Source organism: Notolabrus celidotus, chromosome 2 (assembly GCF_009762535.1).
Source record: "Notolabrus celidotus isolate fNotCel1 chromosome 2, fNotCel1.pri, whole genome shotgun sequence".
Taxonomy (NCBI): domain Eukaryota; kingdom Metazoa; phylum Chordata; class Actinopteri; order Labriformes; family Labridae; genus Notolabrus; species Notolabrus celidotus.
In genome coordinates, this window is record NC_048273.1 from 6,574,571 (window position 1) to 6,600,849 (window position 26,279).

General features: G+C 42.4%; 1 protein-coding gene across 1 annotated transcript in view; it reads left to right on the top strand.

The window, feature by feature from the left end:
• The window catches only part of chd1l (chromodomain helicase DNA binding protein 1-like), a 30,646-nt gene that overhangs the window by 338 nt on the left and 4,029 nt on the right, over nt 1–26,279 (top strand). Inside the window, exons 2-24 of the mRNA XM_034676039.1 lie at nt 66–178; nt 2,300–2,406; nt 2,900–3,011; nt 3,579–3,610; nt 4,135–4,216; nt 4,296–4,458; nt 4,560–4,715; nt 7,274–7,366; nt 7,456–7,552; nt 7,681–7,754; nt 8,032–8,142; nt 8,599–8,713; nt 12,321–12,474; nt 13,448–13,640; nt 13,761–13,906; nt 14,118–14,281; nt 15,828–16,021; nt 16,106–16,204; nt 16,290–16,360; nt 18,989–19,103; nt 20,983–21,091; nt 23,106–23,357; nt 23,631–23,712. Of these exons, the coding sequence (XP_034531930.1) occupies nt 66–178; nt 2,300–2,406; nt 2,900–3,011; nt 3,579–3,610; nt 4,135–4,216; nt 4,296–4,458; nt 4,560–4,715; nt 7,274–7,366; nt 7,456–7,552; nt 7,681–7,754; nt 8,032–8,142; nt 8,599–8,713; nt 12,321–12,474; nt 13,448–13,640; nt 13,761–13,906; nt 14,118–14,281; nt 15,828–16,021; nt 16,106–16,204; nt 16,290–16,360; nt 18,989–19,103; nt 20,983–21,091; nt 23,106–23,357; nt 23,631–23,712 (2,834 nt within the window). The remainder of the gene's footprint in view (nt 1–65; nt 179–2,299; nt 2,407–2,899; nt 3,012–3,578; nt 3,611–4,134; nt 4,217–4,295; nt 4,459–4,559; nt 4,716–7,273; nt 7,367–7,455; nt 7,553–7,680; nt 7,755–8,031; nt 8,143–8,598; nt 8,714–12,320; nt 12,475–13,447; nt 13,641–13,760; nt 13,907–14,117; nt 14,282–15,827; nt 16,022–16,105; nt 16,205–16,289; nt 16,361–18,988; nt 19,104–20,982; nt 21,092–23,105; nt 23,358–23,630; nt 23,713–26,279) is intronic.

Genomic DNA, 26,279 nt, shown 5'->3' on the forward strand with positions numbered 1-26,279 from the left:
TAAATGAATCAACTTCTGGTCCTCCTCTGTCCCCCATCACTGATGGTCTCTGTCTCCTCACACAGGGATCCAGCTCAGGTCCTACCAGCTGGACGGGGTGCAGTGGCTGACAGAGTGTTTGAAGAATCAGCAGGGATGTATTCTAGGAGACGAGATGGGTCTAGGAAAAACCTGCCAGGTATGAAACACTGATTATTAAAGTAGTCTCTGTTCCGGATAAAGATGCAGCTGTTTATAGGTTTAGTTTATTTGTATTCATCATGTCATGCACTGGAAAGTTTCCCAGCCTGTGTGGACTTCAGAAAAAACTCAAAATAAGAGCAGCAACATAAGAAGAAAAGAAAAGAGCATTTCCATTACTGCACATGTCCAGCAATGACCAAAAGTATGTAAAAATCACAGAAGCTGGATCCTACAAATATTGAGGTGTCCACCTGGATATGAAGTTCAGCTGGGAGACCCACTTTGATAACCTGTGTTCCCGAATACAGCAAAGATTGTACTTTAAACGTCAGCTCAGGGTGTTTAATGTGAATCAGCAGGCTATGTGTTTGTTTCATCAGGCTGTTCTGGAGAGTATTACGATCATTATTAATGTTTTTTTTATGTCAAGATTAGATTTTTGCAATGCCCTTTATTCAGGTTTATCTCATACTTCTCTTCATCGCCTTCAATTAACTCAAAATGCAGCTGCCCGATTAATCACTGGCTCACGAAAATCCGATCACATAACTCCAATTCTGGCTTCCTACTAAATTCCGAATTGATTTCAAAATACTACTACTCACTTACAAAGCTCTACACAATCAGGCTCCCCAGTACATCACAGACCTTCTCACTCAGTATAAGCCTCCCCGCCCTCTCAGATCAGCCGACATGGGCATACTGGTTATTCCTAGTCCCCGTTTGAAGTCCAAGGGCTTCCGGGCCTTTTCAGTCCGGGCTCCCAAACTATGGAACGACCTACCAGCTGAAATAAGGCGTCCTTCTTCTGTTCTTCATTTTAAATCACTTCTTAAAACTTTCTTTTTCAAAAAGGCCTTCATAACTATGTAACATGTTATTATGTATGGGTGTATTTATGGGTGTATGTATGCATGTATGTATGTATGTATGTATGCATGCATGCATGTATGTATGTGTGTATGTGTGTATGTATGTATGTATGTATGCATGTATGCATGTATGTATGTGCATGTGTGTTCATATGTATGTGTATATGTGTATATGTGTATGAAAAAGGTTTGGGATTATATTTATTATTATTATTGTTTACTTTAGTGAAGCACTGTGTAACTCTGTTTAGAAAAGTGCTATATAAATAAAGTTTATTATTGTTATTATTATTATTATTATTAGGTATGGGATGACAGCATGGTACGGTAACCTCTCTGTTCAGCTCAAAACCAAACCCTCTCGCCTGCTGCAGACTGCCATGAAGGTCATAGGGAAGACTGGCAACCCTTCCCTACAGGCCATTTATGAGCAGTGTGTTCTTGGGCAGGCTCAGAGAATACTTGTAGACCCATTGCACATCCTTTACTCTGAGTATTAACTTTTACTGTCTGGAAGAAGGTACAGAGTCCCCAAGTGTTAATTGAATTTTAAAAACTCCTTTGTGCCGATCTCTATCAGAATTTTAAATATTAAATAGCCTGTTAGGGTTGGGACAGTGTTATGGTGCTCTCTCTTTAAGAGTATGCTGTGTGTGTTGTATGAATGTGTATTATTTATTGTATTTTTTCTTATTTCTTTATGTGTTCTTGTGTCATTGTGGTGATTTTTGTAGGATCAGGTAACATGTGCAGCACTGATGTCAAAGACAAATTTCCCTACAGGGACAATTAAGTACATTGTATCGTATCATAGGTACAGTTCAGACATTAGACAGACCGAGCAAACTGAAACACTTTGTGTGTGAACAGGTACTGGAGTCTTTCTTCACCACTTGAGGGCCATAAAATGATTTTAAGATTTTAAGGGTGGGGTCATATCTCTGCCACAGGACGCTAGTTGAATAAACCTGTTGTAAAAGTTAATGTAAATCTAGAAGGAATTAATTGTGACAATAAACTCTGCCAGTCTTGATAAGAGTCCTCAATCATACTGAGGAGGTTTATATCTGTAACAATGACCTGCCTGCTGGACCTTATCTCAGGTATAATGAGGTTTCGTACAGAGTTGTGATAAGAAATACATTTTATTTCCACATTTTTTTAACTTATTTTTTCAAAAAGTTAGATCTGGATTTTTGAACTAACTGATAGATGCTGTAACCTGTATGCTTTCTCCCCTACAGACGATCTCTCTGCTGGTGTTCATGTCCGGGGCTCTGGGGACGAAGGGTCCATTTTTGGTGCTCAGCCCGCTCTCTGTCATGGAGAACTGGAGGAAGGAGCTGGAGAGGTATAATCACTGCAGCAAGTTCTGTTTACTAAGAGATTCCCACGACAGGGAAATTACTAAAATAGTAACAAACTTCCCAACATTAACCCCAGAAGAGATACTGTCAGTTCTCCTGGGGGAAGGGTCAGCAGCTCCTCTGGCTGCTAAATATGTGTCTGCCTGTCACAGCCTGAGGGACGCACCATCCCATAATATCTGATTTTAGGTGAAGGTTTTATGAGCATACCGCATCAAGTGAGGACATTGAGATCTGCTGTATGGGTGACACCATCGTTTTAATGCTTATAAAATATGTAATATATATAACATGTAATGAATATATATGTAATGTATGTGTATACATTTTATGTGCTTTGGCAACAACATGTCTTTGTTCATGCCAATAAAGCAAATTGAATTGAATTGAATATAATCATTTCATATAAATCCACCATTTGCTCAAATCTCTGTCCCTCACAGATCAAAACTTCACACACATTCTTGTGTTTTGCAGCTTTGCTCCCTCTCTGACTGTGCTGTGCTACAAGGGAGACAAAGAGACTCGAGCTGAGGTCCAGAGAGAAGTAGACGCAGACGACTTCCATGTTCTGCTCACCACATACGAGGTCTGTGTTTTTTTTTAATTCAGAGCAAACTGACCTTAAGTTTCAGCTTTAAATCTTCATTTATAGAGCACCTTACAAAGAGAGCAGGGCTATACTGTGCTCTTTGTTATTTATTAAGACCTAATGTTTAGATAAGATAAGATTCATATTTTAACCTAACACACCATGAGCAGAGCACTTTGCAGCATTTAACAAGACAAGGTGGCACAGACTTAAACTTCCTTTAAGCAGTCTTTATTCCAGTCACAGGACAGCCAAGGGAAAAGGACATTAGAAAACAAAAGCAAAATAAAGACAATAACAATTGAGAGGTGAAATATAGAAATAAATTACATAAAAGTAAATTAAAAACTGCACCAGATCACAGAGTTGGTGTTTTTACAGAGCCATACTCCTTTTCATCCATCAAGCGGCACAATCAATCGCTCCATATCAAACTTCCCAGTTGATCCCCCTAGTGTGTACCTTATCTTCTCTATTCAATCCAGTTTTCTTGAGAATCGTGAGTGAGACTTGTACTTGGAGTCAGGCAGCAACCAAAGCTTATTTTTCCTCTCTCATTCACAGCTGTGTCTCAAAGATGCTTCGTTCTTAAGGCGGTGAGTGTGATTACCTTTGATGCTTAAAGATCCTCATAACTGAAAAATGTTCCATTAGATTTAGCTGCAGCCGGCCCTTAAAGCCTACTTAGTACAGGTGAGGGGAGGACTTTTATTACAAACCATGACATACCTCCTAATACAGCCTTTTGGCCACTAGGTGGTGCTGTAACAGCAACCACAAGTGTGTCTGACAGCTCTAGCAACATCTGATGAAGTCAGGTCGTGCAATGTTGTGTGATTTGAGCTCTACCAACGCCCCGTTTGTGGCGTTTTTGAGAGCTGCTCCTAAGTTCAACTTTACACAGCTGGCACTTCCTGGAGCCAGGTGATCCGCTCTGAACGAGCATGCATTCATGACAGGCACCTCCCTTCTATTCATAGATTATTAAACCAACAATGGATGGACATATGAATACGATATTGCTGATTAAGACCACATGTTGAACTCAAACAAACTTGTGATGTCTTTCTTCATTCAGAAATGTTTTCATGTGCTGAGTCTCTCCTGCTCTGCTCCACAGGTGGAAGTGGAAGGTGTTGGTGGTGGATGAAGCGCACAGACTAAAGAATCAGAATTCAATGTTGCACAAAGTCTTGACTCAGGTACTGAGCTGCACCATGCTGTCCACTCATCCTCCCATCTTTCCCCTCACTGTGTTTAAACTGTCTATTTCTCGTGTAGTTCTCAGTTGGATTCAGAGTCCTGCTGACGGGGACCCCGATCCAGAACAACCTGCAGGAGCTTTACTCTCTGCTCAGCTTCATTCAGCCGAGCATCTTCTCCGCTGACGGAGCGGATGACTTTGTCAGCGCATACTCCAAAGTGCAGAATCAACCTGCTCTCGGTACGACTGATTATGCGTTGAATTGTATTATTTTTACATAAACCGATTAGCATGCATACGATCTGCATGCTGTGTTCCTCATCCTGTGTTCCTGTTCCCAGCTGCTGACCTGCAGAGCGTCCTGGAGCCCTTCCTGCTCCGCAGAGTGAAGTCAGAGGTGGCTGTTGATCTACCAAAGAAGACGGAGCTGGTGGTGTACCACGGCATGTCGGCTCTGCAGAAGAAATACTACAAAGCCATTCTGATGAAGGATCTGGGTGAGACCTCTGCATTGTGTTGGGATCCTGGATTATTAATGATGTTGTGTGTCTACAATTTGAGAGCATGTAGAAATGAAAGCTGAGGTTTGTTGTTGTTGTTTTGTCAGTGTCAGCATTTGTTAGTTTGTAAGTTGCCAACACTGTTAGGCTCCAGATGCAGGGGATGAAGATAACTCATAAGCTACGAGAGACAACATCAGATGACTCATCCTGTCACACTGCTGAGGTGATCGTGAAAGATATGATAGATATTTCTTCGCTGTGGGCTCATCTTTTTCATCAGAGCAGAAGTACCATGTTTGTTTTTACACATGATCATAAGTGGATTGTGAAAGTTCATTTAGAACGTGTCTTGAGGTAAGACTCCAGTTACAAACATGGATCCAACCAATCAGAGAGTCAGGCCCAATCTCAATGTCCTCCCTGAGCCCTTCTTGACTTAACTGACGTCAGCTGTACAGTGATTGAGGGCAGGAGGCTGTAAGGGCTCAAACTGTAGAACTGGGAATGGGACAGCACTTTGAGATTTCTCATGTAACCTGCATTAGGAATTTTTATTGCACAATTTTTACTTTCCTCAAATTCAAGGCGCTTAAAGCTGGGGTTGGTAGTCACGGAAAACTAGCATGAATTCGAATGTAGCATTTCCTCAGGACTCTGTCTCCTCCCCCTCTCCCCTCAGAGCTCCCACTAAACGACGCCCCAGCGACCATATGATCGTGACTGATTATCATAGTGAAAGTTAAAAACACAAACAAACATGGCTGCTGTTAGTACTCACAACTGTCATGCTAGCATTATCCAGTTGTACTGGTGACACGATATCAGGGGAAAAGTTATAACACATATATAATACTGTAACAGCTCTACTGTTTGTTAAACGTGTTCAGTGTAGATGTTCTTAATTCCTACAGTGTTGACAGTCAGTGAAGGCATCAGGAGAGGTGTAGAGTGTGTGAGCTGGAGAGAGGAGAGACAAGAGGAGAAGTTCTTCATTCATTCAAACATTGATTGTTGTTTTGTTGGTTGGCGTGATCACGGCCGACAGTGACCGGTTATTAAAGATCAACATGTTCACGAATCAGCTCGTCATCCCTACAGCGTCCGGACGGACGCTACAATATATATACATTTTCTGTAGGACTTACTTAATGTCATTAATTCTTTTGCTTGTTAGAGCCCCCGTGGTGAGAGCTTTTTAGACTCTGATCCGGACTACAGTCCTGAGCAAAGCACCTCATCGGGTCAGAGGGGACAGGCCCGAGGTCGAGTGAGAGGGGCAGTGAATAGAGTCAGGGGATCCAGAGGCAGGGGATGGGGAGTGCATGCTCAGGAAATGTCTGCGCAGGAGGCGGGCAGAACATCAGGACAGGATTTGATTGGTTTAAAATTTTGGCTCCCAAATACGGTGATTGGTTGGTGTTTTCCCAGGTTTACTCCGGCTGTAGATAGCAGCTTTTTTTCACTCTTTTTTAAGAACACATCATGTATTGATTACCATCAGGACATAAAGATCATTTTAACCAGTATAACAAAAAGTGTATCTAAATCTGATTACCAACCCCAGCTTTAAGGGACGACTGACTGCCATGTGATCCAGGCTCTGACCATACAGACTGCTTAACCACACAATTTAAGATATATAAATAGGCTATATAACTATAAATATATTAATTATACTGTATACACATATATGTGAAGATAAACAGATTAAGGCTGTTTTCTATATTTATACTTACAGGCAAACTTTTTAACTTGTAAATTTCATTGAAACCTTTCATGCTTCTTTTTTACTGTTGCACTTTTTATTATTTCCATGTTACAACGCTCATCTACCCTTCCATGCTCACGGGCTACCCCTGGGAATCCTGTGTTTCACGTCACAATGCTATGAACTCTGAGTAATTCCCTTATGCTAAGTCTGCAAAAATGCCCACTCACGGAAAGGCGGCATAAAGAGCTCAAACAGCCTGTGAGAGATCCCTCACACACCTGATGATTTGACAGTGGGACAGCCTTAAACCCCTCACGGACTTAGCGGGAACGCGCCTCAAAGTCAGTGAGTGCTTGAGGGTGGACATTGAGATTGGGCCTCGCTCACATTTCCACTGAAAGGTCCTCCTGTCTCTGTGGGTGTCCTGCTCTGTGCAAGGTGCAAGATGAGGCCCTATATTAAAAGCTCTTTGCACATTATCAACATTAAGGATGGATATTTTCTTAAGTGTATTGTAACCGGTCTCTGATGTAACAGGTTTAACAGGAAGCAGTTGATGTAACATTGTTAGCTTTACCAGAATGCTGTTTTACTTTGGAGGGGCTTTTTTTTTTTTACCTTAATTGAAAGGACAGCTGAAGAGAGACAGAAAATGTGGAGAGTGAAGAGCTGGGACAGACGTGCATTGAATGATCTTGGGTGGGAGTCGACCAGCGACCTATTTCACGCCTCTGCTCATGCTGGGAGCTTATAAACCACTCTGACAAAGGCACCTCCAGGATGCTGCTTTTGAGACCCTGAATCATCAAACCCACTCAACAAGAATCTGTGCTTTTTCCAGATGCTTTTGGAAACCAACAGGGCAACAAGAACCAGCTGCTGAACATCTTGATGAACCTCAGGAAGTGTGTTGACCACCCGTACCTGTTTAATGGTGAGATACACTCCGTCACAGGACAGATCTTAAAGCTTGCAAATGAGATATTCAAGTCTTTAATGCTTCTCCCTGTGTTTCTTGTTCAGGTGTGGAACCAGAACCTTTCGAGATGGGGGAGCATCTTGTGGAGGCGAGCGGTAAACTTTGTCTTTTGGACAGCATGCTGACGTACCTCAACAAAGGGTGAGTCAGGGCGCTTGAGCTCCACCTGGTGGCCGCTTTAGGACAAAGTTTGTGGTCCACTCGAAGACGTTACGCACGTATTCCTCCTGAAACTAACTGAGTTTTTGTTTTCCCTTGTGTGGGTGAAGAGGCCATCGTGTGCTGCTGTTCTCTCAGATGACGAGGATGCTGGACATACTGCAGGACTACATGGAGTACAGAGGTGAAAAGGGGGTCCCTGGACACCTCGCTTTCAAAGACTAAAACCAACTGATGTGTCAGAAACTTTAAGAGCATTAGAAACAAGATTTGGAAGCATTTCACATATAGCCTCGTATCAGTTTCAAGATTTTAAACTGCCTACTTTTCTTTCCATTCTTTTAAAACATTGAGTAAAAATGCCACTACACCTCTACTGGTGCAATAATGCAAAACTTAAACAGTATATTTGTGTATTTTCTACACAAAGAAGAGCTAAACAGCTTTTTTTTCCTCTTCAGGCTACAGCTACGAGCGTCTGGACGGATCCGTCCGAGGGGAGGAAAGAAATCTAGCGGTGAAAAGCTTCCGCAGCAAAGATATTTTTGTCTTTCTGCTCAGCACTAAAGCAGGTGAGTCAAACCTCGTTGTGCCCTTTGTCTTGTGCAGTATCACTGTGCTGCATGTCTTTGCATACTTGGTGGTAATGGTAAGGTTTATCATGCTGAGCTATTAGCTACATCCTTTGGGTAACATGGTCGCTGGTTTGTAGAAAACCAGAGTACTTCTGTATAAGTCATCAGTTCCTGACACTTGCATGCGTTTGTGCTTATCTTCATCTACAGGAGGGTTCTTATCAGTAGCTGAGAGGAAAAGGGTGTGATTAAGCAGAGATAAAATCTGCAACAGGATGACACTTGGTTTAAACTTAGACTAATTTCCATGCACAATGTGAAAGTCAGTAAAGAGAAAGCAGATCATCACTCTGCGTGTAAAGATGTTTTTATATACGAGAGTAAATGAGTGTAATTCAGATTGCAGTATCTAAAAGTTGATCATGTTTTTTTTTAAACACCCTGTTTCTGCAGGGGGAGTGGGTTTGAACCTCACGGCTGCAGACACGGTCATTTTTGTAGACAGTGACTTCAACCCTCAGAATGACCTGCAGGCTGCTGCACGCTGCCACCGGATTGGCCAGAACAGGTGACATGTGACAGGAGTTATTTCAAGCAGGCTAATCATCATCACTTTGTTTTGATTTCAAATTTAGGACCCTTATTTTCTACATGCACTTGAATTATGTGCAGCAAAGTGACAAATGGCACATCCCACAGAGGTCGCTCTGAAGAAGACTTCATTGATCAAATGCAGCAATCAAAAAAACAGATCATTCTCTCAGATAGTGCTGGGCGATAACTCGATAACAGTAATTATCCCGATATAATTTTTCTCTATATAAATATAAAACACTTTCGATGCAAATTCAATATAGATAAACATGTAATTACACCCCCCGGCCACTTAAAACGGAGGGGGCGCTAATGAGCCTTAAACGCTAGTCGCCACCATAGACTGTAATTAAAAATGGACAGCGTTGCTCCGCCTCTTCCCACGGTACAGTTCTGAAGCCAAAAAATCCCTCTCCTGGGCGCCGCCATTGTGCAGCCAGAGCCTGTGAAGCCACTGTAACAAGCTCCGCCCTACAGCGTAACGTCACAAGACGCTGTGTGTCCTTTAAAATTTCCCTCTATGGCGGCTGTGAATCAAAGGAAACCCAGAAGTCCTGAGGGGAGTTGGATGAGGTAGGTATTTAGTGGATGTGTGATGTCCCGTTCTATTGAGGTTGCGATCAAGGGAGAGGTTCCGGTGGCTGGTGGTGAGGCTTTCAGCAGTGTGTCTGCCCCCTGGTGGCTGGCTGCAGTATAGGTCAAAAAATCCGTCTCCCCCATTCATTTGAATGGGGGAGCAGTCAAACTTTAAAAAATAAATACACGTCGTACGAATGTTTCTCACATCTGTATGCTGTGGTGATATGTAGTTAGTATCTGAGTGTTTTGTGTCCAGGGCCTCTTTTTCCTGAAAAGTTTCTTCTCCGTTAGTTATTAGAGTTAAAAAAAAACAGGTTTTACTTCCTGTTTCCTTTGATTCACAGCCGCCGTAGAGGGAAACTTCAAAGGACACACAGCGTCTTGTGATGCCACGCTGTAGGGCGGAGCTTATTACAGTGGCTTCACAGGCTCTGGCTGCACAATGGCGGCGCCCAGGAGAGGGATTTTTTGGCTTCAGAACCGCACAAGGGGAAGAGGCGGAGCAACGCTGTCCATTTTTAATTACAGTCTATGGTTGTGATGCGTATGATGGCCCTGTGGTTTAAGTCTGTGAGGTTTGGTGTGGGGAGACTGATTATTTTAGAAGCTGTGGTGGTGATGCGTGTGAGTCTGGCCTTGTTTTTAACAGATAGGCAAGGCAAGGCAGCTTTATTTGTATAGCGCATTTCATACACGAGGGCAACTCAATGTGCTTTACATTAAAACATTAAAAGCATTGGAGACATTCAGACAGGCATAAAAGAACACAATTAAAATGACAAATATGATAAAACAGAAAAGAAAAGGAAAATTAGAAATATATTAAAAATTCCATTCAAATTTTTATTTAAAGTGAGTTAAAATAATCTAAGATAGGAAGGCAGTGGGAAATAAAAAAGTCTTAGTCTTTGATTTAAAAGAGGTGAGAGTTGGAGCAGACCTGCAGCTTTCAGGGAGTGTGTTCCAGATATGTGGTGCATAATGACTAAACGCTGCTTCACCATGTTTCGTTCTGATAACATGTTGTACAAAGTAAAACTTCACAAAAATCTAATTTAACACAAAAGACCTGCTTCCTGTTAGCACCATCAGAAATGATGGATTCAAGAAGTTCATCAGAAAACTAAATCCAGATACAAACTAACAAACTGTCTGGTTTCTTCAACTTTCACTCAGGACCAAAAATCTACATTTAAATTTAAATGAAATAATGATTTGATATTTATTGTGATAATTATCTATATCGACTGATATGAAATATTTTATCATGATAACATAATTTTCAATATCGCCCAGCCCTACTCTTAGATTCGTATTAAACAAATATATCAAAACTGATGCAGCTAATTTTAACAAGCTGACATAAAAATAAAGGAAGTTGTGGTCCTGGCGATCTCGCTGGCTATCAGCATGTCAATGAACAACTTCCAGCCAAGACTTCCTTCTAGGGGTGACCCCAAATAGTCGAATATTCGACGATTCGTTCTAACGAGCCTTAGTTGACTGCCAATCTCATAGTTCAATATTTGCATATGAAACGTGGATCATTCTATTCAAACCATGGGGGTGCTCAATGTCTAATTTTACATTATTTTCCTGTTTCCCGTAAAAATAGTGTCTCATAAATCCTATTTTTATATAAATATAGACTTATTTAATGTATTTCTGAGAACAGCTCTTGAAGTGTTAAATCTCCTTAAAGTGGTGATTAAATCTCCCCTGGTAATTAAAGGTGGACTCTCCCATTTAGAGGGACCTGTGGAGCAGACGTACATCAACTGGCCTTTAATTCTTTCATGGTAGCTCAAAATGTCAGGAAATAAAACTTCAGTTGATCCTAAAAATGAGTAATGAAGATGAGGAGCAGCTTCATGAAGAGGGCTGTGAGATCAAGGATTACCGGACCACACAAAAACTGTACGGGGCCAAAAGGACGAGGAGGGATACCCAAGGCTGTCTGAAGACTCAAAAACAATCCACAGCATCCCATCCACCTCCACGCCATCAGAGAGGATATTCTCAAAGACAGGATTTACAGTCAACAGAGCAAGGAGCGCACTTCTGCCCGTACACACGATGGTTTTTAAAAACCCTTTAGCTGGTTCAGGTTTGATTTTGAACATTATAAAAATGTTTAGCCTTAAGTTGGACAAACTACCCTCTGCAGTGCTGCTCTCCTCTGTGTGAACACTGTTTAAATATCTCCTGATTCCTTATTCTATAACGGCGCGTTGTTTGAAGTTTAACTGATGGTGGCCTTATTTGAGTTTTATCTCCATCAACTTGTTGTTTTTGCAATATAGATTTAAAAAATCTAAGTTTTATACTTAAAATATTCTGTTGTCCCTTTTACTTTAAGCTATGAGTCTCTTAATTGTAAAGGGTTATGCGTAATATTGTCATGCGGTCACCATCATGCAGACTTTGGGTCAATAAGGAAAAACAACAAACATTCGACTATTCGTCGACTATGGGCAAAATCTGATGAATCAGATTCGACTAAGCAAATACTTAGTCGGGTTCACCCTACTTCTTTCCATAAGCGACTGATAAAAAATGAATCAAAACTTACCACAGTGGTTATATCTGCAACGTAAACACCTTTTCATCCCTCTGAAAAAGTACCAGCTCAGCAGTTTCTTGTGGGTCTCACTGGTTTCACTGTAAATGTCAAGTTACTCAAAGGCTCCACTTTGGCTTCCTTAACCAGAAAAAAAGAAACTGGTTTCCTTGTGATTGACTTTCAACTAACAGGTCTTCAGTTTGCTGAAATTACAAAGTCATGACGCAGATTTGTAAACAGTGGAAAGTCAAGCTTTGTCTCTTTAAGGGGAGAAGAAAACATCTGATATGTTTCCTTTTTTTAATGAGGCTGGAACAATAATGTCTAACCCACACCGGGGAGTTTGGAAATCTAACACAGATTGTTTTTTTACGACACGTCATTGAACAGATTTGTTGCTCCAGTTGAAACTTATAACCTTGACTGTGACGTGTTTCAGGCCGGTGAAAGTGATCCGCCTGCTCGCCAGAGACACGGTGGAGGAGATCATGTACTCTCGTGCTGTTTCCAAGCTGCACCTCACAAACACTGTCATCGAAGAGGGACGCTTTTCTTTGCTGGACCAGGCTCAGTCTGCTGCTGCAGGACTGCAGGTACGTCCTGTGCTCAGTCCATGTGTCTTTGTCCTCTTTAAAGGTGACATATATACGACTTTTTAATGGTTCTCTACCTGAAATATGTGTCCCTGGCATGTCTACAAACCCAATGAAAATGAAAAAAATCCATTCTGCCCCTGTTCTGATTTCTCCACCTTTCTGTAAATGTGTGCTGAAACCAGCCGTTTCAGTTTTCAGTGTTTTTCATACGTCACAACGACATCCAGTCTGTAACGGAAGTCGGAGCTCTGAGCTTGTTCAGCCCATAGACTGTATAAAATACAACTCAACCCCTCCTCTGTTTTTCATTCCCTGCACACGTGTGTGCTAACAAGGAGCTTAGGAGGGAGGCATGCTAGTTGTAGGCTGTCTTAATAAACACAAAGGTCAGTTTTACTCCCCACGTCTGCAGATTTGAAGATCTAGTGGATGATTTTTATTTTTCATGGAAAAGTGCTAGCGCTAGTTAGCATAGCCACATAGCTACATGTTCGTAGCTGTGTACCAAGACACACGTCGACATACTGACAAATAAAACAACAAGAAACACTAAATCTGTGACCAATGGTTCAGAAAGGTCCTGCTGCAGGCGCCTCTCCGTCAGGATCAGATTCTGGATCAGATTCAGAGGGTTGAAGTAACGCGGGTCTGTGAGCAGCCAACATGTAAACATTAGATCAACGTACTGGAGAGCCGAGGCCACATCCACTTCCTGAGGGGGCGTGGTCAGAGAACTCATTCTCTTTTAAAGGCACAGACACAGAAAACAGCCTGTTCTGAGCAGGGCTGAAAAAGAGGGGTTTACAGGCAGACCAAAATCTGATTTCAGAGTCTTTTTTGAGACAACTTTAAAGACATGTTTTGGGGACCTCTTAGACCAATATATTTTGATGAAAAAGAGCATGATATGTCCTCTTTAATATAAATCCTCCCCAGCTACTCTTCACCTTTTTGTTTCTCATCCCTCCAGCTGAGTGAGATCTTGAAGTTTGGGGTGGATAAGCTTCTGTCTTCAGACGAGAGCTCGGTGCAGGATGTGAAGCTGGAGAAGATCCTGGGTCCAACCTGTGACGGTCAGTGGTTGGACGATGAAGAAGACAACTCACTCAGATTAGAAGAAGAAGAGGAGGAGGAGGATAGCGGCTCTGAGTCTGACGGGCAGAGTGAGTGTGATGATGATGTGTTTCCTCAAAGCTCTCACTCGTTAAAAGACGTCTCTAGGTCCAGATTTCCTCCTTCTGTAGTTCCAAAATGACATTAACCACACTGTGTCTGTCCTTCAGATCACATGTACTACTTTGAGGGCAAAGACTACAGTAAAGACCCGAGCTCCGAGGACCAGAAGAGCTTTGAGCGTTTGTTGGATGAGCAGCTGGCTGAGTTTCAGAAAGCTGCAGGAGAGGGACGAGCTCTGAGACACAAAGCTGGCGTAAGAGTCTCCTTCACTAGAACCTCATCAGAACATGTTTTTAACTTTCTTAGAATACAAGAAAAGGTCCAAGGCAGTCTCTTTCAAACAGTTACAATGCCTTCATTTTGATTTCATGGTCATGTAGACATTAAAAACAAAAGTTTCAGCATCACACCTTCATCAGAAAGTCAAACAGATAGCTTGCTTGAATGTGTCCCCGTCTCTCTAGGTGTCCCTGTCTGTCTCTCTTGGGATCCCGTCGAGGAAGAGGAAATCTCTGACTGACGCAGAGCTGGAGCTGAGACGCCAGAAAAGAGAGGAGGCTGCAGCGAAGAGAGCCAAGCTTCAGGAGGACGCGAAGAAGAAGCAACAAGAGCAGAAACACAAGAAAAAGTAAAGATTCATCTAACACACGTTTTATTTTTCAGCTCCTAGTGTCTTCTCAACTCTAAAGTCATTAAAGGGATATTTCAGTATTTAAGAAAATATGGTCCAGGAACTCATCCCGGTGCAAATGCATGCTCCAGTAGAAAAAATTGGAGCTAGTCAGTTTGCCATCAGAAACCCCCTTTGTTTTGTTTTGGCACTATTTTCAGACGAACCTCGCAGACCGGTGTTCTTCCGCTGCATGAGCACGGATACACACCGATCAGCTGTTTGGATCAACAAGCACGTAGCAGGATCAAGTAGCGGTATCGGTCTTTAGAGTGAATTAAACTCACTCTTCTGCTAATTTAAAAGATGGGACTTACCTGTCTTTATCCCGGCTGTTCAAACAAGCAAACCTCCTGTAAGGCAGGGAACTCTGGATGATGAGTAATGCAGACTGGAGCCGTATGTGAGCCGCTGGTATCCTCTGATTCAGAAAGGTCCTGAAGTATTGTTGTCACTAAGTCCCTCTCCTGACAGCAGAAGCTCTCTGGGTTTGTTAGCACTATTTTCAGACACACCTCGCAGACCGGTGTTCTTCTGCTGCATGAGCACGGATACACGCCGACCAGCTGTTTGGATCAACAAGCACCTAGCATTTTTAGCAGACACCTTTAGGAACAGAAACTACAAACTGCAGAAATGAGTGATTCTGACAGCAACAATGACATGCCGTTTAGTGTGGACACAAGAGGATTCCTCTATGAACCAGAGTTTACAGAGGAAGAACTCCAGATGCAGACCCAACGTACCAACGAAGAAGAGAGGGGAGAAAGTTCTGTGTTAACGAGTGAGCAGGAGAGATCCCACGTTACCTGGTGGTGCCGGTGTGTAAACTGTGAACCCATGCCAACAAACCCAGAGAGCTTCTGCTGTCAGGAGAGGGACTTAGTGACAACAATACTTCAGGACCTTTCTGAATCAGAGGATACCAGCGGCTCACATACGGCTCCAGTCTGCATCACTCATCATCCAGAGTTCCCTGCCTTACAGGAGGTTTGTTTGTTTGAACAGCCGGGATAAAGACAGGTACGTCCCATCTTTTAAATTAGAAAAGTGAGTTTAATTCACTCGAAAGACCGATACCGCTACTTGATCCTGCTACGTGCTTGTTGATCCAAACAGCTGATCGGTGTGTATCCGTGCTCATGCAACGGAAGAACACCGGTCTGCTAGGTGCTTCTGAAAATAGTGCCAAAACAAAACAAAGGGGGTTTCTGACGGCAAACTGAATAGCTCCAATTTTTTCTACTGGTGCATGCATTTGCACCGTGATGAGTTGCTGGACCATATTTTCTCAACTTTAGTGAAATTACGTGAAATAGGAGGCCCCGTCTGCAGAGAATTGTAGCCTAGCTTACCGGCCGGTCCTCTGGGAATTTTCTCATTAAAGGGGAAGAGCTCACCGGCACTCATTGTGGCTAGCAGGAGCAATTGTGTACTGTAACTCATACAACCCCACTTAAAAAAAAAACTGAAATATCCCTTTAATTGTTTTCTCCTCGTGCAGGATGGCGTGGTGGGAGTCGTGTGGCTACAGATCCCGTTGCGTGCCGTCTGTTGACAGTGAGGAAGAAGAGGACGAAGAAGAGGAGGAGGAAGATGTTGGCTCCACAGATGACATCAACTCCATCCAGTATGTTCTGGGAGACGTCACTCATCCTCACACTGCCGAGGGGAACGCCATCATCGTCCACTGTGTTGGTAGGATGCGTGTTTACAGTATGATGCACAGAGCGCCTCTTCTTACGTGGTTCTTGCGTTGATCAAAGCCGTGTTTTTGTGCAGATGACTCAGGCCGGTGGGGAAGAGGAGGCCTGTTTACAGCTCTGGAGGTGAGATCAGACGAACCAAAGAAACAGTATGAGCTGTCTGGCAAGATGAAGGGTGAGATTAAATCAGATCTGCAACATTCATGATGCAGTGAGAGGTCAAGAAAGAAGCACAGACATCATATTTTTATTCTCTTCAGATTTGGAGCTGGGACACGTGCTGCTCTTCTCTGTAGACGACAAACAGTCCAGATCCGGCGGCCGTGATCTGGTTGGTTTTATGAATTACTTCATCCTCTTCATGTTTTTTCTTTATCTTCGTTTTCCTTGTGGTCTTTGTTGTCTTCCTTATCTTGGTCTTTATCGTCTTCTTCACCTCTGTCTGCTTCTTGGGCGATGCTCTTGATCTTCTTCTTCCTCTTTGTCTCACTCATCATTTTTGTTTCTTCTTTGTTTTCTTCTTCTCTCATCTTTGCCTTTCTTTTTCTTCTTTATTGCTGTCTTTGTTTTTTGATGCCTTATTTTTTCTTCTTCAGAGTTGTCCGTCACTTTGTCTTCTTTGTCTTTTTTGTCTCTAACTTCTCCAATGTTTTCTTCAGTGTCCTCTTTGCCTTTTGCTTTAATGTCTTTTTGACCTTCATCTTCCTTTTTTGTTTTTTTCCTACATGTCTCCATTTCATCTTCCTCTTTTTCATCCTCATCTTCGTTTGTGTGATCGTTGTCTCAGTGTTGTTTTCAGTTTTTCTTCAGGGCATCTTTGTCTCCATCTTTTTGTCTTTTATTTGTGGTTTTGTTTCTCTCTTTTTTTCATCTTTGTTTCTTTTGTTTTCTCTAATTTGTCCCTCTGTCTTTGCCTTCCTGATCTTTGTCTTCCTCTCAGCCTTGGACTTTGGATGAACTTTTGTCTTCTTCATCTTCTTTGTTGTCATCTTGTTCTTTCTTCTTCTTCATAGTTGTTCTTGTTTTCATCTTCGTCTTTATCCTGGTCTCCTCTTTTGTCTTAATCCTTTTGAATTTCTCCTCCTACTTGGGTCTCCTCTTCTTCTTTAACATTTTGGCTTTTTGGTTTTTATTTTGCTATTAGTCTTCCTCCTCATGTTATCTTCTTCTTTGTCTCCTTTTTTTTGTTTTTGTCTTTCTCATTTTCGCATTCCGTCGTTGTCTTTCTTTGTATGAATCTTTGTCTTCTTCATCTTTTTTCATCATCTTCTTTGTTCTTCCTCTTAGCTGTCCTTTATTCTTCATCCCTGGTTTATTCCAGTCTTCTGTCTTCATTTTAAGGCGTTTTTCGACCGGTTTCGACCGGTGGAACTAGGGTCTAAATTTAGTTCAGGGGTAGATAATCTCCCCCCTAAAAAGCCCCTGCTAGCGGGGTAGTACTTTTCAAAAAGCCCAGGGGGTTTTTGGGGGCGGGGCCTGCAATGCTGAACATGTCTGATTGGTAGATTACCTGCAGTGTGTTTATTCCGCCCGCCGTCCACAATAATCACACACATCTGTGATTCACTTGATTTCTCTTTCTTTCATTAATTTTTATTTGTTCTATCTTTTTTGTATGTGTGTGTACTTTTCAAAAGAAGAAGCTGTGATTCTCTTGATTTAGCAGCTTGTAACAGTAGTCTTCTCTCAGCCCACCGTGAATGCGTCTCTCCCGGTGTTACAGTTTTTAAAGTGACCCTGTAAACTGGAGACCTTCAGCTGAACGTGTCAGTGTTTGTGGAGTTTACACAGCTGTTGAAACACAGAGGGAGTTCCTGGGAATGCAAACTAGTTTAGTTTTTTATTAAGATTTCAAAATATCCTCATCAGATATTTAATGATCGTCTAAAGACGTTTATGAGGGATGCATCCGGCTGAGAGTCAGCAGTTAACAGGGTCGCTGTTTAAACCAAAACACCGGCCGATCTCTGCCACGGCTTTTTGAGTTCAAAAGGATTTTAAAGCCGCGTTGAAACGTCTTTGCTACTCGCGCTTATCTCCTCTCACGTGTTGATTCAGTGAATCCATCTGTGATGAAATATAGCACCATCTAAAACAGCACCAGCTGAGTCTCTTCATGCTAACAGGCTAACTGTTGTGATACCTGCCGGTCCGTCTGCTTCTATGGTGTCATTTGTGATGAATGGCATTTGTCTTTGTTTTACTGCCCTCTACTGGTCCGGTGGTGTAGTGCATTTACTTTTTATTTCCTCCATACGTCACTGGCCTGATTTGCACAATCTACCCGGGGCTTCGGTCCCGCGGTCAAAACACAGACAGCAATGGGGGCACAGAACCTTTTGATTCAGGGTAAAGTTGTTCTGGGGGCTGAAAGACCTGGAACTCCTGGTCGAAATGCACCTTTAGTCTTCCTCATGGAAATGTAATTTACCACTAACTGACTATAAAGGTCAGAAAACAGTCAAAATGGATCACAATGTATTTAAGAGCCTGCACAGAGCCTGCAGGTGTCAGCCTACAGCTAACAGAGCTAGCACCACCAGCCCTCAATCCTCCTTGCAGGTTAACGTCCACAGCACTACGAGATGCCATCTGTCATCTGTGCTTGTTTACATCCAGGTAGTAGAGCGTTATAGCATGATGGAAGTAGACATTAATCAGGGCTGCAGCTCCTGCTAGTAGCAGGTGGCTGCACTACAACTTGGACACAACATGTGACATTTCAGGCCTTCAGTAATAAAATCTGAATAGTTGTTTTACTGATTAGTAACTCTGGTGCTGAGTAGCGATGTTGACAACGTTTACCAGTTTAGTTGACTAAACATGATGATGATAAAGTGTGTTTCTGAAGGAGTGAGTCAGTTTGCATGCGGTTGCAGAATTGTGAGGCTGTTTCAGAGCAGACGTAAGTATGACAAGATAACTCCTGTTTTTTTTTATCTGCTTCCTGTCACCTCAGCTGGCCCTGATCGTGGCTCAGCAGAGAGACAGAGCCAACAAGCTGTCTGGGATCCTTCTCTCTGCTCTCGACGAAGGACTGAAGAAGATCTACACTGCAGCCAAAAGACAAAAAGGTACATTCAAGCACTGAAAGTTAAACGTTTTAACAACCATAGACCCTTTTGTCATGTGGTAAATCTGAAAATCATGACTTATCTAGAGTTCAGTCACCTGTGCTTAAATGATTATCTAATTGTTTATTCTTGAGGTTGTGTGGGAGGGGCACGCTGTGTTTGATTATCGCTCGACCTGACTGACAGGATTTTAAGGACATGCTGTGTTTGTGCGTGCGTGTGCACATAAAAATACCTGTAAACACAATTACTGCAGAACAATGCATGAGAATATTTCCCAGCAGGTTATTCTGCATGAAAGGTGATCAAACAATTGATGCTGAAGATTCCTCTCTGCCTTCTGTCTTTATTCACCTCACACATGCACTCCAGAAAAACTTCAATGTGACTTTATTGTTCCTGCCAAACTCTGAGAGGAAAGTCTGTTCAAGGTTTGAGGCGTTGGGGCGCTGTTGGCCTCGCGGTCTAAATACACAGCCCATATACAGAGGCTATAGCCCTCGTCGCAGAGGTCGCAGGTTCGATTCCAGCCTCGACCATTCACTGCATGTCCTCCCCCGCTCTCTGCTCCCCACGCTTCCTGTCTCTCTTCAGCTGTCCTGTCCATTAAAGGCAAAATGCCAGAAAATATAACTTAAAAAAAAAAAGTTGGAGGAGTTGAGTAGGGATGAAACAGCTTCTCTATGTTTCTACTGTTGACAACAGCCATGTGCGTCTCCTACGTCATCAGCGCCGGCCGGTCTGCATTTTTGCATGATGAGCATGATGGAGGATAACTACAGAGGCTCTGCAGTTTAGGTGCATGTCAAGCTTCTTTTGCAAACAACTCTTGCGAAAAACTTGCAACATGTGCAGCGGTAATGTTTCAACGGATGGCAGGACTTTCTGCTGAAAAATATAATGGGAGCCCTAAGGAAGAAGTTTTATTGGATTTAATTGCTCCGGATCCTTGAAATTAAGAGATTCTAGCCTCTGGTTTAGCACTTGGAACCCAGGTACAGTTCACCATCATGTAAATGATACCGGGGCGGGGTGCCAAAGTTATATTTCCGACTGCCGAAGTACAATCACAGACCACTTTTATTTACTTTCTTTCTGTTCTTTTACTCCTATAAGATCACCATCCGTTATCAATGATTTAAACACTCTCCTGTCACTCTCTGCCCCTGCTGTGTCTGATGACCTGCAACCTTAACTCACCAAACTGCTGGTACACATTTATAACCTCTTGAATAATGATACTGTCAGTTTAAAAATGTTTATTTTATTACAAAGTCAGAATCAGAATCAGCTTTATTGGCCAGGTACGCTTGAACATGCTTGAATTTGACTTGGTAAACTGTGCTCTCTTTGTAAAGGCATAAGAATAAGGCATACAATAAAAATAAAAATATAAATATAATAATAATAACATCAGCTATAAACACAAAAAAGAACAACAAATAGGCATTACTAATATGTACAGGCTAAAATAAAACCCTGAAGTTGCCAAAACATGATTCTATCCTCACATTAAGGATTAGAGATTGTTAAATCAATACCAGGATCAGATCGGCTAGTATCGGTATCTGCAGATTCCAAAAGCCCAGGTATGGATATCTGTATCGGGACCTATAAAGTGGGATCGGTGCATCCCTAGTTGTAGTGATACTAACCCAGAAACAGTCACCATTGCTGGATGCTGCTCCTTCACCTTCTGTCAAGTTCCTCTTAAACTTAACCTACAGGAGTATTTCTAGTTGTGAGTAGGGATGCACTGAAAATGGCTCAAAAGGATGCTCCTCTTTCACTTCAGCTGTAAACACGTTTTTGAAAGCAACAGTCTGTGTGCAGTTTCTTTGAATTACTTTTGTGTTTGTTTTTTTTTCCCCCACAAAAGCGAGCGTTCACCTTCCTCGAATCGGGCACTCCACCAAAGGCTTCAACTGGTACGGCACAGAGAGGCTGATCAGGAAACACCTGGCTGCCCGAGGTGTCCCCACGTTCATGTATCCTTTAACCCTCTGCTGCACGAATCATGGCTTTCAATTACAAAGCTTTGGATCTTTGTGTTGCAGCTTCCAGGGCAGTGCTGTTCCTGAAGAGGAGTCAAACACCTGATACTCTCTTTGATTTTAATGAATGTTTGTGTTGAGCAGCAGAAAGTTTCAGTGTCTTATAATAGACATAAATTAAATAACATTGATCCCACATTTTTCAGATGAGATCTACTGTCCGGCTTCTATAATGTTCATATACGGTTCCAAGAGATGTGCAAAATTCCTTTTGCAATATATGTCAGACTCTCCAGACCAATACATTGTGAAAGTTCCTTCATCCACATCGTCATAGAGGGTGCCTCCAAACTCTTCCAACGCAATGCGATGGCACTCCTAGCATGTAAAAGTCCAAAGTCCAGCAGGGTTCTCACGCGTCCTGGAAAACCTGGAAAACCTGGAAAACAGTTGACCAGTTTTCCAGTCCAGGAAAACACCCGGAAAATGGGAGAAAAAGTCAAATGTCCTGGAAAATTATTCCAACATGACTGTGTGTGACCTGACAAGGTTAAAAAAACACATCCCCATTCAACATTTGTGACCATTTTTGTCATTCAGTTCTATTTAGATCAATTTATGCACTGATCCTCTGATTATTATTATTATTTATTTATGTCAGTAAGGCAGCTTCCAGAGTCCTTTGCTGGCTCTTTTGTTTTTTAGTTAGCTAAATTTATATTTTTTGAGAAAAGCTCAGAAAGCTGAGATGAGAGTTGGCCATCATTGCTACTTGGTTGCACTAATAAAGTGCTTTTCATCTGAGGCTGTATTGTTCTGTAATTGATTTGCCATCATCTTTAAGCATGTAAGAGATGATTTCATGGATAGCCATAGACTGCACATCATTCAATGTAGACTTCCACTGAGAGGAACATATTAGACTATTTAGGAACTAAACTAGGAACTAAATTTAGACTGTCATACCAGCTTGATCATCACTGAAAATGTCCTGAAAATGATCTCTGGAAAATAGTGGGAACCCTGTCCAGTAATTTGGTCTGTTTCTGTGTTTGTACGAACTCTGCTGGGTAAATTCCAAGTATACACAGTTTAACATTTAGAGGGATACTAATATTAAACACCTCTGACAGTTGTCATGGCAACACAACCCTGGCACGAGCTCAGTCTAGGGCATCCAAGCGTTGGTTGCCCGTGCCATACTAAAGAAGGAATCAGGTGGCTGTCGAGCAAAAGGCAAAGGGAAAAGGCGGACCTTACCTGTGCCGACTTCTTTCCAGGACACCATTCACGGCTCCGGGACCAGCTCAAAACTCAACGGGAAAAGGGGAAAACTTCGCAAGAATGTCTTTCCACGGCTTCTGACAACGGCGTCTCTTTCTTCTCGCCTCTCTAGCAGGTGTCTGCCTGAGCTAATCAAGACCACAGCATCACCGTGTCATTGATAAATTGGTCACGTGACCAGGAAGGTCCGCCCACCTGTAGCTCGACAGCCACACCCCCATACTCTGGACAGTGTTGCCGCAACACAGTTAATTACATCTTTCCAGAATTCCTAGATCTTTGGACATTCCCATAAACAGTGAAGAAGGGTTCCTTTTTCATTTTGACATTTGGTGCATATATCTGAAATATTACTAGACATGTGGTTAAGTTTGACAGGGGTTATATACATCCTCATCAGCCATTTGTACTGAAGTAGCTTCAATCTTGTATTAATCGTTTGCTTCTGTGCCTTTAAGCAAGCCCCATTCCACTCATTTTCATCTATGTCCTCTTGGATATCTTTCTTCCAGGCATTTAACCTGTCTACCGCTGAATCTTTAGACATAGACAACCTTTTTGTTCTAGATGTTTCAGAGACACATCTTCAATTTTCGATAACGTTGGAATATGCATGCTTGGATCTGGACGACATGTCATTTTTTAAGTGTAGATATTTAAAGAAATGTTTTGAAGTGTCTCATCTTTGTTGCAATTCGTCCTTTTCCTTTAACTGAACCAACAGATATTATCACAGCAGAGCAGCAAAGAACACAGCTCACACATCCACCTCTGCACCATCAACGTCTTCTCCTGAGCCAAACCGGGACACCTCAGACGATCAGACTGACGGCACAGACACAGAAACCCCCGGACCCTCAGCCTCTGTGCACAGCCCCGGCCCTGCAGCGCTCCCCAGCTTCATGAACGGGGTCCGTGTGTTTTTCTACAACCTTCCTGCATCAGAGAAGAAGAGGCTGGCTCGCTATCTCATCACATATCCTTTCAGACTGAGTGTCTCCATCCCTGTGACGTGCAACTGTAATTATCTCTTAATGTGAGATGATTCATGTTGTACAGTTTATGTCGGAGCACGTATCGTTAATTTGAAAGCATTTATCTGGAAGACGTGTTGTCTCTTCATGCAGTCATTGTTTCCTGTGAGCAGTGTGTGTGTGTGTGAACGTGTGCTGAAACAGATCTGATGTTCACTGCAGTATGAACAGATGTGTGACTGTGATCAGAGTTCAGCTCCTTAGCTGCAGTGCACGTATGACGGAGATGAGGAGGACATGATGAGTGCGGAGGTGACACACATAGTTGCAGAGGTGGAGCACAGCTTCCACACACAGGTTTGTATCTCACTGATGTTCACTTTTCTGACCTCTGACGTCTGTATACACTCCTCAGAGGATGAGAAGAAGGAGCGGAGAAAAATTCATGTCCTGCCAAGAACCTTCACAAACTTTGATTTTGGTCTGAACGTTTACTTTAAAGCTCCTGGGAGGACTTTTTTAACTGGTTAGGAAACATGCTGAAACTACACTTGTGCTCATGAGTTTGCATACCCTGGCAGAATTTTGGATTTTCTGGCCATTTTTCAGAGAATATGAATGATTGGATGAGGTTGAGTGAAGCCATTTATTGTCAAACAACTGTGTTTACTCTTTTTATATCATAATGACAACAGAAAGTACCTAAATGACCCTGATCAAAGGAGTACACACCCTGGTGATTTTGGCCTGATAACATGCACACAAATTGACACAAACAGGTTTGAATGGCTATTTAAAGCTGGGGTTGGCAGTCTCGGAAAACTAGCATGAATTTGAATGTAGCATTTCCTCAGGACTCCGTCTAACCCCTCTCCTCGGTGCTCCTCCAAAACGACGCCCCCCTGCTCACATGCACAAGCGCCACTGACTTGTGACCATATGATGGTGACTGATTCAAAACCGGTCCTCATCAAAACATTATCATAGTGAAAGTCAAAAACACAAACAAACATGGCTGCTGTTAGTACTCACAACTGTCATGCTAGCATTATCCAGTTGTACTGGTGACATGATATCAGGAGAAAAGTTATAACACATATATAATACTGTAACAGCTCTACTGTTTGTTAAACGTGTTCAGTGTAGATGTTCTTAATTCCTACAGTGTTGACAGTCAATGAAGGCATCAGGAGAGGTGTAGAGTGTGTGAGTGGGAGAGAGGAGAGACAAGAGGAGAAGTTCTTCATTCATTCAAACATTGATTGTTGTTTTGTTGGTTGGCGTGGTAACGGCCAACAGTGACCGGTTATTAAAGATCAACGTGTTCACCAATCAGTTTGTCATCCCTACTGACGCTACACTACATATACATTTTCTGTAGGACTTACTAAATGTCATTAATTCTTTTGCTTGTCAGAGCCCCCGTGGTGAGAGCTTTTTAGACTCTGATCCGGACTACAGTCCTGAGCAAAGAACCTCATCGGGTCAGAGGGGACAGGCCTGAGGTCGAGTGAGAGAGGCAGTAAATAGAGTCAGGGGAAGCAGAGGCAGGAGACGGGGAGGGAAATGTACGCGCAGGAGGCGGGCAGAACGGCAGGACGGGATTTGAATGGTTTAAAATTTTGGCACCCAAAAAACGGTGATTGGTTGGTGTTTTCCCAGGTTTACTCCGGCTGTAGATAGCAGCTTTTTTATCTCTTTTTTAAGAACACATTATGTATTGATTACCATCGGGACAAACAGATCATTTTAACCAGGATAACAAAAAGTGTGTCTAAATCTGACTACCAACCCCAGCTTTAAAGGTAACTATCCTTACCTGTGATCTGTTTGCTTGTCATCAGTGTGTGTGTGTATGAAAGGTCAGTGAGTTTCTGGGCTCCTGACAGACCCTTGCATTTTTCATCCAGTGCTGCACTGACGTTTCTGGATTCTGAGTCATGGGGAAAGCAAAAGGATTGTCAAAGGATCTATGGGAAAATGTATAAAACTCTATAAAACAGGAAAGGGATTTAAAAGGATATCCAAGGACTTGAGAATGCCAATCAGCAGTGTTCAAACTCTGATTAATAAGTGCAAATTGAGGGATTCTGTTGAAACCAAACCACGTTCAGGTACACCAACACAAATTTCAGCCATAGCTGCCTGGAAAATTTTTCGGGATGCAAAGAAAAACCCAAAAATAAGTTCAGCTGAAACACAGGACTCACTAAAAAAAAGTAGTGTGGCTGTTTCAAGATGCACAACAAGGAAGCACTTGAAGAAAAATGGGCTGGATGGTCGAGTCGCCAGAAGAAAGCCTTTACTACGCAAATGACAACACAGTTTGATAATAAATTGCTTCACTCAACCACTAACCATGAGTGGAAGAAAAGTGTTTCTCTTATCTTTCATATTCTCTGAAAAATGGCCAAGAAACCATTAAATTCTGCCAGAGTTTGTAAACTTATGAGCACAACTGTAAATCTGCTGCCTTTTTATGACCTAAAAACACAAACAAGACCATCAGCGGTGACTCTGATTGTTCCTCTGTAGTTATTTTTAACACCTGGAGCTGATGGGGCAGGGCAGGTGTCAGATGTAGGGATTACCTCTACGCTGCAGACCCCTGGTCTAGTGGACCAATCACAGTCTTGCGGTCCGAGTCAATTCGACACATACATTATCTCACAAAAGTGAGTACACCCCTCACATTTCTGCACATATTTAATAATATCTTTTCATGGGACAACTCTGCAGAAATGACACTTTGATACAATGTAAAGTAGTCAGTGTAACTCCCTCCAGTCAAGACACGGACACACGGCGTTCCTTTTCCAACGGGCATTTATTTTGCACAATCAGTGCCTTTGAGTATGCCGTGAGAACTGTAATAAAAATCATAATATCAGCTTGATAAAGCTTAAACACAAATTACATAAACA